The following is a 17,876-nucleotide window of genomic DNA, read 5'->3' as shown; positions in this document are numbered from 1 at the left end:
ATGCTTATAAACGAATTGTTAAGTAATTGTAGTTCCATTATTTTTGCTTTGCCATTTTTGGAATAAAGCTTGTGTTCTTTTGAAAGGTATAGTTTGCAAAGGAAAAAGGCAAAACCCTAGCCTTGTTTGTTTATACAATCATTCTCATTTAATCTAATCATTAAATTTTTTTTAAATTTTTATATAAAATAAAATAAATAATTCAACTTTTTCAAATATCAAAATAAAAATAATATTAAAAGAATATATTCTAATAATATTTTATTCAACTTTTAATTTTTATCTCATTTCTTCTTATCTGTAAAAATAAATAATATTAAAAAAATCTAAATTCAAAGAGTATTACTATTGAGTTATTTGAAACTTACTGCTAAAATAGTTCTCTTGACATGACACATAATTTATAAAAAAAATATAAAATTATATTTAGACTAAAAGGGCATATGAAAATATAGAAAGAAGAAGATTAAAATTTTAGATTCTCTCTATCTTTCTGTATTTGTGTTTTTAATTTTTTTAATTAAATATATGATTTCATATGATGGTATCACGTCAAGAAATGTATCTAAATAATAAATTTCATATGGCTAAGTAGTATTATTTAAAGAAATTTTTTATTTATTATCTTTTATATTACCGTGTGGTTAAATAAAAAGATAAAAGTGATAGATTATATGTTATTTAAAAACAAAAAACAAAAAACAAAATACAAGAGAAAAAAAACCTAAAACAGTGCCTTGATGATTGATCCTCTGTAGTGTTGTACTCAAGTTTTGTCTTGTTCGCTTTCTGGTCAATGCCTTGTGAGTTTGGCAGTTATCGTTGCAGCTATTGAAATTGAGGTGTGGGAGACAGACAGAGTGAAGCCGTAGAACCAACCAAACCACTCTCTAGGCAACAGCAGCAGCAGCAGCAAACTCCTACAACTCTTCACAGATCCTCTCCCCGCAATCCACAAAAGCCAACCCGTACGCAATATCTCTATATGAACTCTGCAAACACTCTAATCTACACTCCTCATTCTCTTTCTGGATTCTCTCTCCTACGCCACCAATGCCGTCTCATACCTCTCCACCTCTCCTGCTCCTTCTCAGCCCCTCGACGCCGTCGTACCCACCGCCGAAAGAATCCCAGGCTCTTCTCTGACCCCTCCACGGCCGACCCCTCCCCTGACCCTACGCTCCAAACCGTCATCGACCTCAACCTCCTTACCTCCCATACCTCGTCTTTCCTCCAAACCTCGCACTCCCATCTCCACGAATTCCTTTCCTCTGCCAGAGACGCTTACGAAGACCTACAAACTCTCATCACCCTCGACTATGACCGTCGGCTTGTCGTTTCGTGCCGCCGCTCTACGGTTCAGTTTGTGGGCGGTTTAGTGGTTTGCGGCTTCGTTTTGGTTTTTTCGTTTTCGGTTTTGTATAAATTGGGCTTGGGCTTTCTTCGGCGTCGTTCCGGGTTCGGGAACGGACCGGTTGTGGTGCGCAGGGACCGGAGCCTTGGGGGAAGAGAAGTCGTTGTTGGAAAGAGGGTCAGCGGGGAGAGCAATCTTAGGGTTTCCGGCAATCCTCTATCGCCGGCTTTGCGCGCCAACGTGGGAGTATCGGAGAGAGTTCCGAAGAATCGGGTACGGGCACTGGAGAAGAAGTTACCGAAATGGTGGCCGGTTTCGGTGTCGCCCCCGGGTTTTGTGATGAATAAGCAGGAGTATCAGAGGGAAGCCGACAGGTTGGTTCGAGGTCAGTGTTCTTTTTTTTTATTTTTTTATAACTTTGTTGGAATTTTTGTATTTTTGTTCTGGTTGTCGAATTGTTTGATTTATTGTTGGCCTGAATTTTAGATTTACTGCTAATTGCTGAATTTGCTGCTATACTCTGGCAGTCAGAAATTCAAGTATTTTATAACTGTTTGAATTTTCATGAATATTCTGTCGAGTGAAATAACCACTTTTCTCGTTCTCGCTAAAAGATAGTATAATCCTAAAAAAAGCAGGATACTTATAATACAATTAGAGGACTGCCTGTAAATTTTAACCTTGTGATTGTTAATATTTTCTTCATGATCTGGTAAAGGCCTTGGTCTTGGTGGTATGCTCCCTTCAGGTCCAAGGTTCGAATACACTTGAATGCAAGCAATTTCTAGGGACCATTTGGACTGGGGGAACTTTTCCTTGAATTACTCGATGTGCACTTATAAGAAACTCCTTGCCGAGGGCCCGTGCACTCCCGGGATTAGTTTGGATTTTGTTCTTAGACACCCGGTGCCAATAAAAAAATATTATCTACGGGATTTTCCTGCCATGCCAAACAGAAGGGCCCAAGCCTCCCATGGTGCTAATAATAAACACTTAGTATAAAGCTTGAAAGATGCAAAGTTAGTTGTGAACAAAGGGTTTGACTGTTGCCATGTAGGCTCAAATGTTCATAGAGATAAGCTTTGTGGAAGATGATTCTGGTTTTGACTGTTGTTGGTCTCTAATTAATGAACATTTGAACCTATATTTCCAACAAGCCAACATTTCCTCCACATTGTGAGGCATGACCCAATCTAGGCTGAACAAACAAAAAATGGCATTCCAAAGATTGCTAGCCACCTCACAATGTAAAAACAAATGTTCTATTGTTTCGCCACTTCTTCTGCACATGCAACACGAATCCATTATTGGATAATTCTGTATTTTGGTATAAATAGTTTACTACCCACCTTGTGGTTGGCATTGATGGCCTTATTTGGACAGAGTAAAATTTGTAGGAGTGACAATCAACATCGAATGACTGGTTACTACAAAAAACTTCATCAAGGATTACAGGCAGTTTGCAACTCCCCTAATGGATTTGTTGAAAACTATTGCAACTGAGGTCTTCCAAAGTTTCAAAGCAGCAATTACAAGCCCACTAAGGCCGCCGGGCTTACCTGATTTTAATAAGACATTTGTTGTTGAATGTGATGCATCTAATGAGGTAGTATTAAAAAATGCAATAGGATAGGGACATTGCTTAACTCAATCAGGCTTTGAAGGGAAGGTCCCTCACTCTTTCTACTTATGAGAAAGAGCTTTCAGCATTGATTCATTCAGTAAGGAAATGGAGAGGCCATTTTTTTGGCAAGTCATTTAAAGTTAAAAGTGATTACCAGGGCTTGAAGTTTTCATTGGAAGAAAGGGTTGGTACCCCTTTCCAAAAGAGATGGATTTCAAAGCTCTTATGCTATGTTTTTACCATTGACTTGCTCTTCACCTTCATGTTGCTACACACCCTATTTTCCCGTTTTCTCTTTACCTCGTCCTACATGGATTACAGAGATTAAAGCTTCATATAATGATGACCCTACACTTCAAGCTCTCGTCAGGCAGTTAGAAGGAGGACAAAGTGTTAAAAACGTTATGGATTGAAATATGACATTTATTGTTCTGTACAGGTTCCCCACTCATCTGCTGTGACAAAAACTGTCTAGCCACCTCCATCAGAGCCCCCCAGAAGAAAATACAGTTGCCGGCGGTCGCATCGGAGCTACGGCTGCCGCCGATGGTCCAGCAACCTCCATCAATCTGTTCTGTATAGGTTCCATCAAGTCAGAGACACCCGAGGTGAGAGAAGCCACGTCGCATGGATTTGCGCACTCGGAAACGGGTTCCGTTACCTTCGTCGGGATCTCCAGACTTTTCGCCGGATCCGAAGGCTGAGACTCACCGCCATCAACAGAGCCCACTGTGGCGGGTGGCTAGGAAGCCCCGCAACGCCTCCAAACAGATCCGCTGGGTTTGTTCTCTCCCCCAAACCAGAAAGGCTTGGGGCCATTGGAGGGGCCCTTGCTCGTGAAAGGCCCACCACCCAAACCTTGAGTCAGGCCCGCAGCTAACCCCCCCAAGAGCACCATAGGCTCCTTGCCCTTGGATCGCCCTATGGGCCTGTCTCCAATCCCCTTAATAGGTAGCCTGTGGGTCTACTTAGCCCTAGAAATAGAGGGGCTTGCCCCATTAGAAAGCCCATCCTCCAAGCCTGAGCCCATTCCCAACCCTCTCTCCTCCTCAACGCACCGTTTCATCCAATTGAGGTTACATTGCAATTCCCCCAACTGCTTTTACATGTCAGCCATTACCCGCAGGATCATTTCCTTTTGAAGGCCAACATGCCCCTTGCCACCAACCTCACGTCCCTAAGTCCCTGTTAAAACGGCGCCACATACAAACAAGGCATCCCCACTGGCAGCCCTCCTGTCTAGTTGACGGGACAGAACCAAAGGCCTCGGTTGTTGGAGAGCCTCCTTATACGACTGAAAAGGCAATGGAAGAGGTGCTACCATCGTCGTAGATGGTGTCAGCCCACCAAAATGAACAACCTCTCTCAGCACCTCCACTAGTTTCCACCATCCCCTACCGTCTCTGCCATCAAGAACAAAGATGCAGTTACGACGCCCACCCCCTCGATGCTCTTCCAGAGCCATGAAAACACCTTGAGCATTTGTGCACCTCTATACCGCGAAGCCCCTGTCCCCTTCCCGATGGCCTGCATAAAACCCTTTCCTCCTATCATTCCCGCCATCCTCTAGGGCTTTGCTAAACCACCGTGCAATGGCTAACTCCAACCTCATGCTTTTCACAAATTTCCACTCTCTTTCGGTAAGGATCAACCATCGGCCCTCCCTTAACACCTCAAAAGTTTTCAGTTCAATCACAACAGTTTTCAAAGAAGCCATTTTTCTTCCCAACCAAACAAACACAGACGCTCAAGCATTCATGAACACACCGGGATGAAAATTCGTGAGAGAAAAAAAAAATGTACTTGAGAAAATGTGTACGATTTTCTCTCTCCCCTCAATTTCAAATCTTTAATTTTTTCATCTAATCGTTACAGTTTTTACAAACTTCAAAACAAAAATCATATTAAAAAAAAACAAATTTTTAACTTTATAATATTTTTATTCAACTTTTTCTATCTTCTTTCCCAATTCCCAATAAAACATCATAACTCAAATTATGTCACTACTATTCATAGACCATTTCACTACTATTCATAGAATTATGAGATACTCCAAGTGTCCAAACGAGCCCTTAATCCTATTTGATTGTGCTCTCTTGGGGAAATGTTGGTGGTGTTATGCCTATAAAGATAGAGCCTTTGGAGGGGGCTAGCGGATACGAAGTGTGGAATCTTGGGCGGTGGTTGCTGTCCCCTCTATGTAAACTGGTTTTTGGGTTTGGTCTCTAGGAAAACATTAGGAGAATTCTTCCACTTTGCTAGATTTGTTGCGAGTGGCGGGTCCAAGATCTGCTTTTGGTATATTGTTTGGCGAGGTGACCAATCTTTGTAAAATGCCTTACTGAAGTTATTCAGAATAGGTCATTTTAAGTGTGCCTATTTGGTAGATACTACAAATTTGCATGATTCTATATAGTTGTGTGTCAATTTTGCCAGGGAGGCCCACAAGTTGGAGGTGGATCTCTTCACATTCCTTTGACCGAATGTATTCAAGTCGGGTGGGACATAATGGTGAAGATAAAATGTTTTGTGACCCATTGAGGAAAGAAGTGTTAAAAAAAAAAAGTTAGCACTCACTTTCTTGGAAACTACTTTGAAGGAAGTGAGTGCATTTCTTCATTTGGAGCGGCCTTAGGGAAGAGTCTTACCCTAAATAATGTGAGAAAATGAGGTATTATAGGGAGTAATTGGTGTTTCATGCCTAAGAAGAATACTGAAAAGGTGAATCACCTTATATACATACTAGAATATTTTTTTGGCTATTTGAGATGGGGCAGTTTTGTAGCCATTTGTGCACACTTTTGCGGAGGATGACCCCATTGTGCTTATTGTGATGTATTTGGAGAGAAAGAAATGAGCATAGTGTTGAATATTATGAAACGTTAGTGTTGGAACTCAAGTCATGTTTCTTTAATACCCTTTTTTATTGGACAGTGTTCCACACTACTGGAGCTTTTTCTGTTTCTACTACTCAAGAATTTTTAGAACTTTTTCCTTTTCTTAGTTTGGAGGATCTCTTGTATACTTCTTGTATAGGGTAACACCTTTCTTGATCGTAATAAAATTTTATCTTACTTGTCATTTTGCACTTATAAAAGAAAATATTTTATAAAAAATTTATGCATGTTGCACGAGTCATCAACCTTGTCTTATGGAATCTTAATTTTACTAAATGAGGTGTTGATTGGCTGGCAGATGTGATTTTGTGAAGTTTGTCTATTTGTTGTGTAAGATTAGGTGCATCAGAATTATCGCATCTGTGTCATTTGTGTTTGCATCAATAAACTAGTCTTTTGAATTTCTCTGTCCATTAGTATGGTAAATTTTCTCTTAACTTCATCTTATCGCTGGACTTAGTGTTTTTTGTTGGTAAATGTTATGCATTTCTCAAGTTGTCATGATATTATGGTCATGCTTTAATTCTTCAAATCACAATTCCTCCACTTGATTTCCAGTGATCATCGACAATAGAATGGGCGGGAAGGACATAATGGAGGATGATATTGTTCAAGTCAGTGCTTCTTTTACATTTTCCTTTGATTGCCAATATGTATGCATAGTTTCACTTAGTATGATGGTTGAAAAGTTCTTTAAAGCTATTCAACTTTTATCCTTTTTTAAAAAAATGAATGCATATTCTCTGCTTAGAAAACGGTTGATATTTTTCTTTTTCCTGTCTGTGTTTCTTTTGAACTCATTTTACAAAATTCAAAAACAGTCTATAATTGAATTCGCATCTGTACTAGGATAACTTTTTTTTTTGCAATTATTGTAATGTTTAACTACAATATCTTGTTTCATGAACTGATTTTCCACAATGCATTGTACTCTTCCTTTCCTGTATGGTGAGCAGTTACGTCAAATATGCAGGACATCTGGAGTACGGGTCTCCTTTGACACAACAAATACACGTGATTCCTTTTATCGTGCTTCCGTTGACTTTGTATTAAATTCTTGCAGCAGGTTTGTTGTCAGGCCTGTGTAAATCAAATACTGTATATCTAGCTGTCACCTCCACCTTTCTGCTGCACATATTTTCTCATTGTGGTGTAACTTATTAAGGAATATTGCAGGGTACCAAGTCACTCCACCTTTGTTCAGATTTATGATGAAGATGCCCCGCAATTTGTTGCTGGTCTGGCTGAAAACATTGGGCTTGAAAGAATCCGTGCTGCAAGAATCGTTTCAGCAGCTGTTGCTGCACGTACACGTTCACGATTTCTACAGGCTTGGGTAATTTTTCTATTTTCATTCTTATGATTTGATAATGATGTGCTGTGGTAATTGAGTGAACAAAAGTTTTGCCTCTTGTCAGTATAGGCTTTCTAATAGGAATGAACTATATCAATAAAACCTGGAGAGTTTTTACCATTTCAGAATGTCACTGGTATTTCAACATTATCTTGCACAAAGTGCGGACTATGTGTTGGAATGTGAAAGACACTAGTATTTTTCACTTCAGGGAAATTTTTAGATTTCATTGTATTTTGGAAAACTTTTGAAATTCTGATCCTTTACGGCATCACGGTTAGGATTTCAGGAATACCAGATTTTTATTTTTTTTTATCTTTTTCTTGAGGAGCTGGAATTACCAAGTTTTGTCCAGAATGAACTTTTCCGTTTGCTTTTGGGATCTCTGCTTTGAGAGGCTCAGCTAAAATACTTTGTTTGTCATCTCTCTCTCTCTCTCTCTCTCTCTCTCTCTCTCTCTCTCTCCCCTAGTGAATGTAACATGCTCCCTTTTTTTGGATGATATTGTGCTAGTTAATGAGATGAGAGCAATTCATAACTCTAAGTCGGAAATTTAAAGGGATTTTTTATAATCTATGGATTTGAGACAAAATAGATCTAAACTTGAGCATATTGAGTGGAAATTTATCAAAAGTAGCAAAAGAGATGGAGGGATCTTAAAATGTGAGGTTCAAAAGCTGCCACAGAGCAAAATCTGTGTCGGGATTAAAGGTGAACCTTTCCAAGTCCAAAATGATTTCAGTGGGGAATGCCAACAACTTAATGCCAGGATGCAAGGTGTCTTCTCTGCCCATGAAATATCTTGGCTTTCCTCTGGGAGCAACATTCAAGGCAAAGGCCATATGGAATGAAGTGATTGAGAAGATTGAGCAAATGTTGGCAAGTTGGAAAAGGTTATACTTATCGAAAAGTGGTCAGATCACCTTAGGTTAGGTTTGGATAGTGAGTTGAGATGAGATGAAAGTTGAATAAAATATTGTTAGAATATTATTATTGTTTTAGGATTTGAAAAAGTTGAATTGTTTATTATATTTTGTGTGAGAATTTGTAAAAGTTGCAATGATGAGATAGAATGAGATGAGATGGGTTGAGAGCCCCTCTCAATCCAAACCGAGCCTTAATCAAGAGTACACTCTCAAGTTTGCCTACTTATTTTCTCTCTTTGTACCCTATTGCAATTGGGGTGGCAAATCGCATAGAGAAGCTCCAACGGGATTTGGAGTGGTCTAGGTGAAGAATTTAAATTTCACCTAGTCAATGGAGATAAGGTATGCTCCACAATATTTTGTGGCGGTTTGGGGATCCGAAATCTAAAGATGTTCAATCGAGCTCTTCTCGGAAAATGGCTATGACATTATCATCAAGAGGGGGAGGCATTATGAAGGTGGTGATAGACTCCAAATATGGTGGTACTTGGGGGGCTGGGGCTCTTTGGAGGCAGAAGGTGCTTATGTTGTGGGTTTGTGGAAAAGAATTAGAAGGGGTTTGGTGATTTTCTCTCAAATTAAATTTGTAGTGGGGGATGGATCTAGGATCAATATTTGGCATGATATTTGGTGTGGCGATAGGGCGCAAACACTTTCCCTTATGCATATAGGATTGTGTGCAAAGAGGAGCCATCGGTGGCAGAGATATTGGAGACCTTGGGTGGTTCTATTCGATGGAACGTCCAATTACTCAGGGCGGCCCATGATTGGGAAGTTGGGGGGGGGGGGGTTCTTGCCGTATTCTTTAGTTTTTGTGCCCTACCAGAATAAGGGTTCAAGAGGTAGATAAGATGTAATGAAATTCTTGGTTAGTTCATTTTATAGGGCCATCACTACTAAGTAGAATAACCACTTCCCTTCGAGGAACATTTGGAAGAGTAAGGTACCTTTAAAGGTTGCTTTCTTCGTATGGACAGTGGCCTTAGGGAAGATCTTGACCATGGAGATCGACAAAAAAATCATATTATTGTGATTGACTGGTGCTGTAGGGGTAGGAAAAGTGGGGAGACTATGGATCACTTGCTACTCATTGCGAGGTTGCCAGGGCCCTATGGGATGGTTTTTTTGGCAGAATTGGGTTAGCTTGGGTTATGCTAGGGAGGGTGGTTGATCTTCTAGCCAGCTGGAGAAATACTCATGGTACCCCACAAATCGTAGCAATATGGAAGACGGTTCCCATTTGCCTTTTTTGGTGCATCTAGAGGGATAGGAATGATCGGTACTTTGAAGACAAGGAAGGCTTGTTAGAGGAACTCAGAAGATTCTGTTTCAACACACTTCTTTTCTGGGCAATAGCTTTAGATTTTAATGGGCTTAATGTTCATGATATCCTTGTATCTATATCTTCTTCCTAGATAGGTGTTTTCTCCTGTATATCCCTGTGTACTTGGGCTTATTAATAAAATTTTACTTAAAAAAAAAAAAGAAGAAGCTGCCAAAGAGCAATCATTTTGGGTATCTTTTTTTTTTTTTTTTTTTTTTTTTTTTATAAGTAAATAAAAGATTTTATTCCCAAGAAATAGGCATAAGCCCAAGTACACAGGACGTATACAAAGGAAATACCTACTATTTTCCAAAAACAAAAGGAAAACTAAAACAGATTCTGGAAATTATCTTCCGTTACAAAATGTTTAGCCCACAAATTCAAAGTACTTAAGAGAAAATCCCTAAGTTCTCCCAATGAACGTTCTTTGTCTTCAAAGCATCTCTCATTCCTTTCAAGCCATAGGCATCACATGAGACAAGAAGGAATCATCTTCCAAACATGAACAGCATTCTTGCTACCCTTCATGCTGTAGACCCCAATTTAATTTGGATTAATAGTTTATTTGAGTTTAATCAAGAACTTACTCTCTCGTTGCAGTAATTTCAACAATGATAAGGACCTGCTAAACTTGAAGGAATGTGATGATTTACTTTTCTCCTATTTTATTTGGATTTATTTTTGTACGATTTGAATGGGTGTTTTTTTATAGGTAAATAAGTTTTACTGAATCAAGTAAATAGGCATATCCCAAGTACTCATGAAGCATACAAATGAGAACACCTAGTAACAAGGTAAGAGCTAGAAAATTGTACAAGAAAGTAGGGGTGTAAATTTAAACCGGAAAACCAGACCGAACCGGTTGGTCCGGTTTTGAACTGGTCCGGTCCGGAACCGGTTCCTATAATTATAATTATTTGATTATAATTATTTGTAATTGTTTGATTATATGTTATTAATATAATTATATATAAGATAATGTTATTATAATTTATAAAATAAAAGTTTAATCTTAAAGATGAAAATTTAATTGATCATATGCTTTAAATATAAAATATATATTAAATTATTAATAATATTTTATCATAAGAATTAACATTTTATTATATATTTTTTACATTTTAAAAAAATCGAAAACCGGTAAAACCGGAGGTACCGGTTTAGGAGGGTTACCGAGGCGTAATCGGTTTTGAAAAATGCAAAATCGGTATATACTGGTTCGGTCCTAAATTTTGTCTAAAACCGGACCGGACCGGACCGAACTGGTTACACCCCTACAAGAAAGTCATGAAAGGTAGCTCCATTGAATACACTAGCAGAATCCCAAAGAAATAAGGTTTGGAAAAAGAAACTTCCAAGCTCATCCAGAGAACACTCTCGCTCCAGCCATTCCTTTCAAGCCAAATACAACACATGAGAGATAAAGGAATCATTCTCCATACATCCATCACAATAAGTCCACACTTTCTCAAGTTGTCCATAGTTAATAGTCAATGGCGTTCTTTACTCTTCCATAGAGCGGTGATTATATCGTATCTTAAGTTTGGGTACCAAAGAACTTAGGTTTGACAAATCATGGGACTGGATTACTGTGATTTGAATTTTCTTTATATGTAATATCGGTTTAATCTGACCTATCAAAAAATATATATCAGTATGAAATGTAATCAGAATGTTGCTAAGAATTGTTTAGTTCAACAACCTAAATGTCAGCCCTTTTACCAATCTTACAAATATTTGTGGTAGCTTTGTTTGGATTCAAAAAGTGTTTCATCTCATCTCATCCTATCTCATATCGTCATTACAATTTTCCCAAATTCTTACACAAAATATAATAAACAATTCAATTTTTTTAAATCTCAATTCAACTTTTTCAAATTCCGAAACAATAATAATATTATAATAATATTTTTTTCAACTTTCATCTTTCATCTAAAATCATCTCATCTCATTTCTGAATCTAAACCAACTAAAATGTCTACTTTATATTTATATATATATATATTAAATCAATATTTAGCTAGAAAAAAATAAGGGTAAACTGCACTAGCCTCCCTCAAGTTTTGGAGAAATATTAGGGATTACCTTCTATTTTGAAAAATGCCACCATACTCTTGATGCTGCAATTGATATGTAGCCATTCTTGGTTTAGCAATCATTATTTGTGCTGATTAGGATGATATTCAATAGGGGTGGCAGTATGTGACAAGACCCGTGAATCCAATACAAACATGATATGAAATTAGCGGGTTTGGGTTTGATATAAATAGGTTTGGGTCAAACGGGTTGACCTGTTAAGACACAATTAATAAACGGGCCAACCCACTTAACCCGTTTAAATTTTATTTCAAAATTACAATTATACCCTCTTAACCCTAAAAACTAAAAAACCCTAACTTATCACTCATCTGTCATTCTCTTACGCCGCCCCCACTCCCCAATATGCATATGTTTTTATTGTTTGGATTATAATTTTGAACCTATGCTCATATTTGTTATTGTTGGGTTTGTAATATCAGTTTTATTATAGGTTAAAATTTAAGAAATATTGATATTTTTGTTAGTAGGTAGTCTTATTTTTTTTTTTGAAATATTGCGTCTACTAATAAATATAACTTTTAACTTTTATGTAAAATTATGTTAATTAGGTCAAATGGGTTATGCGGTCAATTCAACCCGTTCATATAAAACGGGTTGAAACGGGTCATGTCGTGTTGACCCATTTCTAATTAATTATTAAAAAGGTCGTGTCATGTCACCCGTTATTTAAATGGGTCATGTTAAAGTTTAAAGGTCTGACCCATTTTGCTTAATGAGTTGTGTTCGGGTTGCCATATAATCAAATATTCATGACTTGACATGACACGAACACGACCCGTGAACAAAATCACCCCTAATATTCAACTAAAATAAATAAAAAAAAAGAATCTTGTGTCACAGTTTGTCATGGCACACGAGTGATAGTCAATATATATTATGGATCACAGCTGAGTGTTGTTTCTGGAAATAGGTAGTCAGTCCCCTTACATTTCCCTCAACCTCAAGAGTCAAGACAGATTGGTAAAATTTATCCTTAATAAACATTTTTAGTTCATTTATTAATTGGCTAAATTTTGGTTTTATCTGTTATCCATTTGACTGCAGGCTTTGCAAATTCAAGGTAAACATGCTGAAGAAAAACTAGAACTGTCAAAGATATGCCTTATCCTGCGGATATTTCCTCCTGAGGAGTACTCTGTATGTGATATAGTTTTCCAATATCTACTGTACGATTTTAGATATTTCCCTATCTAATTGTTCCTTTTTAAGTGTTTTTTTCTATGGAATTTACTTTTGATGACAGTAGTAAAGGGCATTCTTTGCCTTTTAGTTGTACACAATTGCCAGTGTTCCGACCATTGATAATTAGGACCACATACTCTTAATTTCTTCTCAGTTCCCAGTTATATTTACCTCATCTTCATTTTACCTATCTCTGTTTATCTGGTCTCGGTGCCGGAAGGCTTCTTAGCAATTCTACTGCAGGTCTTCTAAGTCAAGATAAAAGAATAAGAGCATATGAACAAGTATTCTGTTCTGGCACCTGTTTCAGTATATTGTACCTACTTCCTCCTAACAGTTAGGTAGCTTACAATGATTCTAAGCAAGCCCATTCACGAATTTTCCCCGTAGTGGAAGCATAATAGCAACTTTGACCTGTTAGTCTCTAATTGGTCGAACCTGAGGTTATTATGGCATAGAAGCGTTAAAGCTTCAGGGGTGGAAAAATCCTGGTCAAATGGACTGCTTGTTGGATGGACTACATAATTCTGGTCATACTGTTGGAAAATTAAATAGTGAGCATATTAAATGGTTGGGTGCTTCATCACTATGGCTTATTGCTGAACATTAAAAAGGATGATAGGGATGCTATAAGAAATAGTTTTCTTACCCGTGGAAATCAGGTTCTTGATGCCCTATGAAAAATTCCATTTATAATAATGCAATCTAGATAAAATATTTTCATGGTAATTCTTGTGTGCTTGCTTAGGATTCATTTCATTTGTGAATGCAGTAGTTTTGTGATGGTTTATCCCTAGGTTTCTTTGTTATTCCTGATGGATGTGTTTCTGCAGCCTGAGATGGAGATGGTTGCTCGAGGCCTGGAGAAACACTTGAAAGTAGAACAGAGAGAATATCTGTTGAATATGCTCATCACTGTTTGCGGTGAAGAGAGTAGTAGAAGTGCAACTGAAGCTCTGGGTTTGGTGCGTCCTTATATTTCTCTCTTGCCTCCATATAGTAAATGCTAAATTTCCTGAACATCTGTTGATGTTTAACTGCTGTTGTTATTATAACGAATTATTCTGAACAATGATAAGAGGTAGCTGCGTACGTTCAGAACTCTGTAATAACCCTCCAGCTTTATGTCTGCCACGCTCTAGGGCAACGAGCTTTCTATAGGGAATTAGGGGTTCCATGAGTGACAAATAATGTCTCCTGTACCATCTTTCATTGTTTTCACTGAGTTTAAATTTTTCCACTACTTGCTTTTTCACCTGCTATATATTATATGCTTACTAAAAGAAAAATGTTCTTGCAATTTGTGGATCAAGCAGCATTCCTTGTAAGGTTGCAGCATTACCATTCTTGGGGTCAAACCAGTGTTTCAAAATTAGTAACAGGCACACATGTTCTAATGTTTGTCATTGAATATGAAATACTCTGTTGGAAAGTTTCCAAATCTGTCTGGTCAACTTTACTGGATTCTTGGGGAATATTGGCTGTAAATGTGTGAATATTCTAGGAGATTTAGTTTCCTTAGAAGTTTGCATTTAATTTATTCTTTCCTGTTTATTCTGCTGTAATTTATAAATACTGCCTTGTATCTATGCTACGATTTAATGAGAATTATTCCTACAATCTGCTCTCTCATTCTAGATACTCCTTACCTTGGAACAAGATAATATAGTAGGGGGGAGGAAAAAAAGTTCCATCTTGTTAATTGGAATAAAGTTTGTTCTCCAATCTCTTATGGAGGCTTGGGGGTGCACAACTTGAGGACATTCAATAAAGCCCTAATGGGGAAATGGTTATGGAGGTACCATTTGGAGGGGGACTCGCTTTGGAAGGAGGTTATTGATCACAGACATGGAAGTGCTTGGGGAGGTTGATGTTCTATCGAAGTTTTGGGGGGGAGGGGATTATGGTGTGGGCTTATGGAAATTTATTAGGAGGAGTTGGAAGAGTTTTGTCACTTAAATCTGTTTTGTTGCTTGCGAGGGCTCTAGAATCAGATTTTGGCACGACGTTTGGTGTGAAGATTGCACTCTCTATAGGGCTTTTCAGCTTCTATCGCATTGTTGTCAATAGGGATGCTTCTGTGTCAGATCTGATGGTATTTTTCCATGGATCGCATCAGTGGGATGTTTGATTTAGGAGGGATATTCATGATTGGGAAATGGATAATGTTTCAGAATTTTTCAGTTTGATTTATTCCATGGGAGGTCTAATGGCACAGGGGGATAGGATGCAGTGGAGGCCTAACGGGAGCAAGCGGTTTACAGTGAGATTGTATTACAAAATGTTATCATCACATGGTAATGTTCCTTTCCCGTGGAAGAGTATTTGGAGGTCTCGTGTGCCTCCCAAAGTAGCTTTTTTCGTATGGACTGCCTCTCTTGGGAAGATTTTGGACAATTTGAGGAAGCGGGGTCTCATTGTTATGGATTGGTGTTATTTGTGCAAGAAGAATGGAGAATCAGTATATCACTTATTACTGCATTGTGAGGTGAGAAGAGTGTTGTAGGATGAGATATTTAGAAGAGTTGGTGTGCCTTGGGTTATGCCTTTGAGGGTGATGGATTTTTAGAAGAGTTAATAGCTTGTTGGAAGGAGATTCAAGGCTGTCCCCAAGTGGCGGCTGTTTGGAAGATGATTCATTTGTGCATTATGTGGTGAATTTGAATGGAAATGAATGCTCGGTGCTTTGAAGATAGGGAGCATACAATGGAGGAACTTTCAGAAGTTTTTTGTACACACATTATTGCTATGGTTTTCAGCCATTGTGCTTAATGGAACTAGTGTTCATGATTTCTGTTCTTAATTTCTGGTTCCTAGAATGTATTTAGGTGTTCTTTTATATACATCATGTGTACACGGGCTTCGCCAACTTCATTCGTATCAATAAAATTTTCATCTTACTTAGATATAAAAAAGGAAAAGAAAAAAGGATAATATAGTAGTGAAAAGTAAATAAAGAACCTTGAACCGAATGATTTGGAGATGCATATTGTTAGGTAACTAACTACACTATATGGAACTGATTAATACCCGATTGCAGCTTATTTTTATGGCGTTAATTTAGTCACGAGTTTCTCTAATCTTTTCACCTTTACCATGTAGATGCCCTCTCCTGAAGGTATTGGCGATCAACAAGAGAGCAATTACACGGGAAAAGTAACTTTGTAGCAACACATTGATTTGTAAAGAATCATATATCCTTCTAGATGAATTCTTACAGCGGTATATTGTATATCTTGGACAGTTAATCTCTCTTATTATTATTATTATTATTGGGAAATATCTTCACTCATTTGCTTCTAATTTTAGGAGGATTTATTTTTTGTGATTTATTTATTTTTTTGTTTTTTGGGTGGGGGTGTTGGGCTAATACGTACCCTGTGGCTTGTCAGGGTATTGGCAACATCACGACATTCTAACCACGCAGCGCACACAATATCTTTTATGACTCCTTTTACAATCTTGTGTAAAATGAAAGGCGGTTAAACAAAGTTTAAAATCAAATCAAATAAAAAACTAAATATTTATTTATTTATTTATTTTATGAAGTAGTACTGTCACATTGTTGTAAAATAGTTTTCTATGTGATTGTTCTTCTACTAGTGCAGCTTGGATCTCCAGCACATGTTTTGTAGCTTTCATTTCATATGTCTCGCAGAGGATTGTGAATAATGCTTTGCTACACTTTATGCATGAGGAAGAATTCAAATGATAGAATATAGTGTCCTTTTCTTTGATGGTTTCTGAACCCTACGTTTAACCAAAAAAAGATAAATGTCCTCAACTTGTTAATCATTCCTTCTTCCCCAACCCTACACTTTCATATTAACTCTGTTGCCCTCAATTGCAATATCATATTAAAATAGTTAATATAATGCTCCTCTAAGTTCCATATTGGGGTGAGAAATAGGGGTGGCCTGCACCCATCCCCCCTCCCCTCCGTCCAGCACCATGCGGGTTAGCACCCCTAATGAGAAAGGCAAGATAAAGGTGAAATAAGTATGATAGAGGTATATGAGTGTTGATTCCTACGTAGGGGTTTTTTGGCAGGAGAAATTAAGCTTTATAATGATTTCAAAGAAGTGTTGACTGTAACTTTGACCAATTCTTTTGGATTATAAACTCATGTGTGGCTTGATTCATTCTTGAGTTTTTACGGATGGTATTAGAGCCAGTTCTTAGGTAGAAATCTAGGACCTTGAGTTGTGTGACTTATAACGATATAGCTTGATGAAGATGTTAAAGACTCGAGTGCGGTAGATTGTAATGCATCACAAAGTTCTACGTTGGTTTAGGGAAGAGTGACAAAGGTGAAGGTACATTAAGTGCCAAGTCCTACATAAATTCTGTACTAAGCACAATCGAGCTTTATATATAAACTAGTGGAGGTGCAACATGCAATGCACGTTTGTCTAGTTGGGTTTTTCGATTGTTTTACAGAAATTTGTTTAGAGAAATGTTAAAAAAAGTTAAATAACAAGATAAGTTATAAATCTGTTTTTTTCTCCATCGTCATTATAGTTCTGGGCCATATTGGACAGGACCAATTGAGACAACATTGAAATTTTGTGTTGTTGTTGGTTGAATTTGTTTGGATTTGCTGCAAGTTGAATCATCCACTGTTTTTCTGAAGCTTGCAATGCCATGATTTCTATAAATGGTAAATGCTCCTGTATATTAAATATTTAGCAAGATTAAATAATCAACAAATGTATAAATAATTTACACAGAAGAAAATTGAAAACTGAAAAATAACAGTTTTTTATAAGCAATTTAATTATATTATTAGAATTTTTAAGTTTAGAAATTGAAGTTGTTATTTATGGTTTATATGTTAATTGTTGTAATATATAGTTGAATTCTTTTATAGAAAACATAAGAGATATCTTAAAGTATAATTAAGTATTTTTTGTCAAAAATGAAAAAAGTTACCTCTCCAGTATGATTCACTAAATCAATTGTTGTACAACCCAATGCCTCCTCTGCAAGTTTGCCAAACATAATTGCAGCTAATTTTCCTGTCTCATCATCAAGCTCAACATATGCCCAGCAACTACAAATGATGAGAGTATTTTTTTTTTATTAGGATTGGTAAAAATTACATACAAAATTTTT

General features: G+C 37.4%; 1 protein-coding gene across 1 annotated transcript; it reads left to right on the top strand.

The window, feature by feature from the left end:
* Positions 1 to 812: 812 nt before the first annotated feature.
* LOC108987591 lies at positions 813 to 16,064 on the top strand. Its single transcript, XM_018960522.2, has 7 exons — positions 813 to 1,739; positions 6,434 to 6,489; positions 6,832 to 6,941; positions 7,052 to 7,211; positions 12,624 to 12,716; positions 13,595 to 13,726; positions 15,864 to 16,064. The coding sequence occupies exons 1-7, from the start codon at positions 986 to 988 to the stop codon at positions 15,927 to 15,929; spliced, it is 1,371 nt and encodes a 456-aa protein (XP_018816067.1). The 5' UTR covers positions 813 to 985; the 3' UTR covers positions 15,930 to 16,064.
* Positions 16,065 to 17,876: the final 1,812 nt, after the last annotated feature.

Source organism: Juglans regia, chromosome 7, assembly GCF_001411555.2.
Source record: "Juglans regia cultivar Chandler chromosome 7, Walnut 2.0, whole genome shotgun sequence".
In the NCBI taxonomy this organism is placed as follows: Eukaryota; Viridiplantae; Streptophyta; class Magnoliopsida; order Fagales; family Juglandaceae; genus Juglans; species Juglans regia.
The sequence above is the reverse complement of the archived record's forward strand: the minus strand, read 5'-3'. Positions and strand labels throughout refer to the sequence as shown.

What these genes read in the sequence shown, in the direction of transcription:
- LOC108987591 (XM_018960522.2), top strand. Translation starts at nt 986, where the DNA reads ATGAACTCTGCAAACACTCTAATCTACACTCCTCATTCTCTTTCTGGA. An exon ending in AGCCGACAGGTTGGTTCGAG is followed by an intron (nt 1,740 to 6,433) that starts GTCAGTGTTCTT and finishes CTTGATTTCCAG; the next exon opens with TGATCATCGACAATAGAATG. An exon ending in GTATTAAATTCTTGCAGCAG is followed by an intron (nt 6,942 to 7,051) that starts GTTTGTTGTCAG and finishes GGAATATTGCAG; the next exon opens with GGTACCAAGTCACTCCACCT.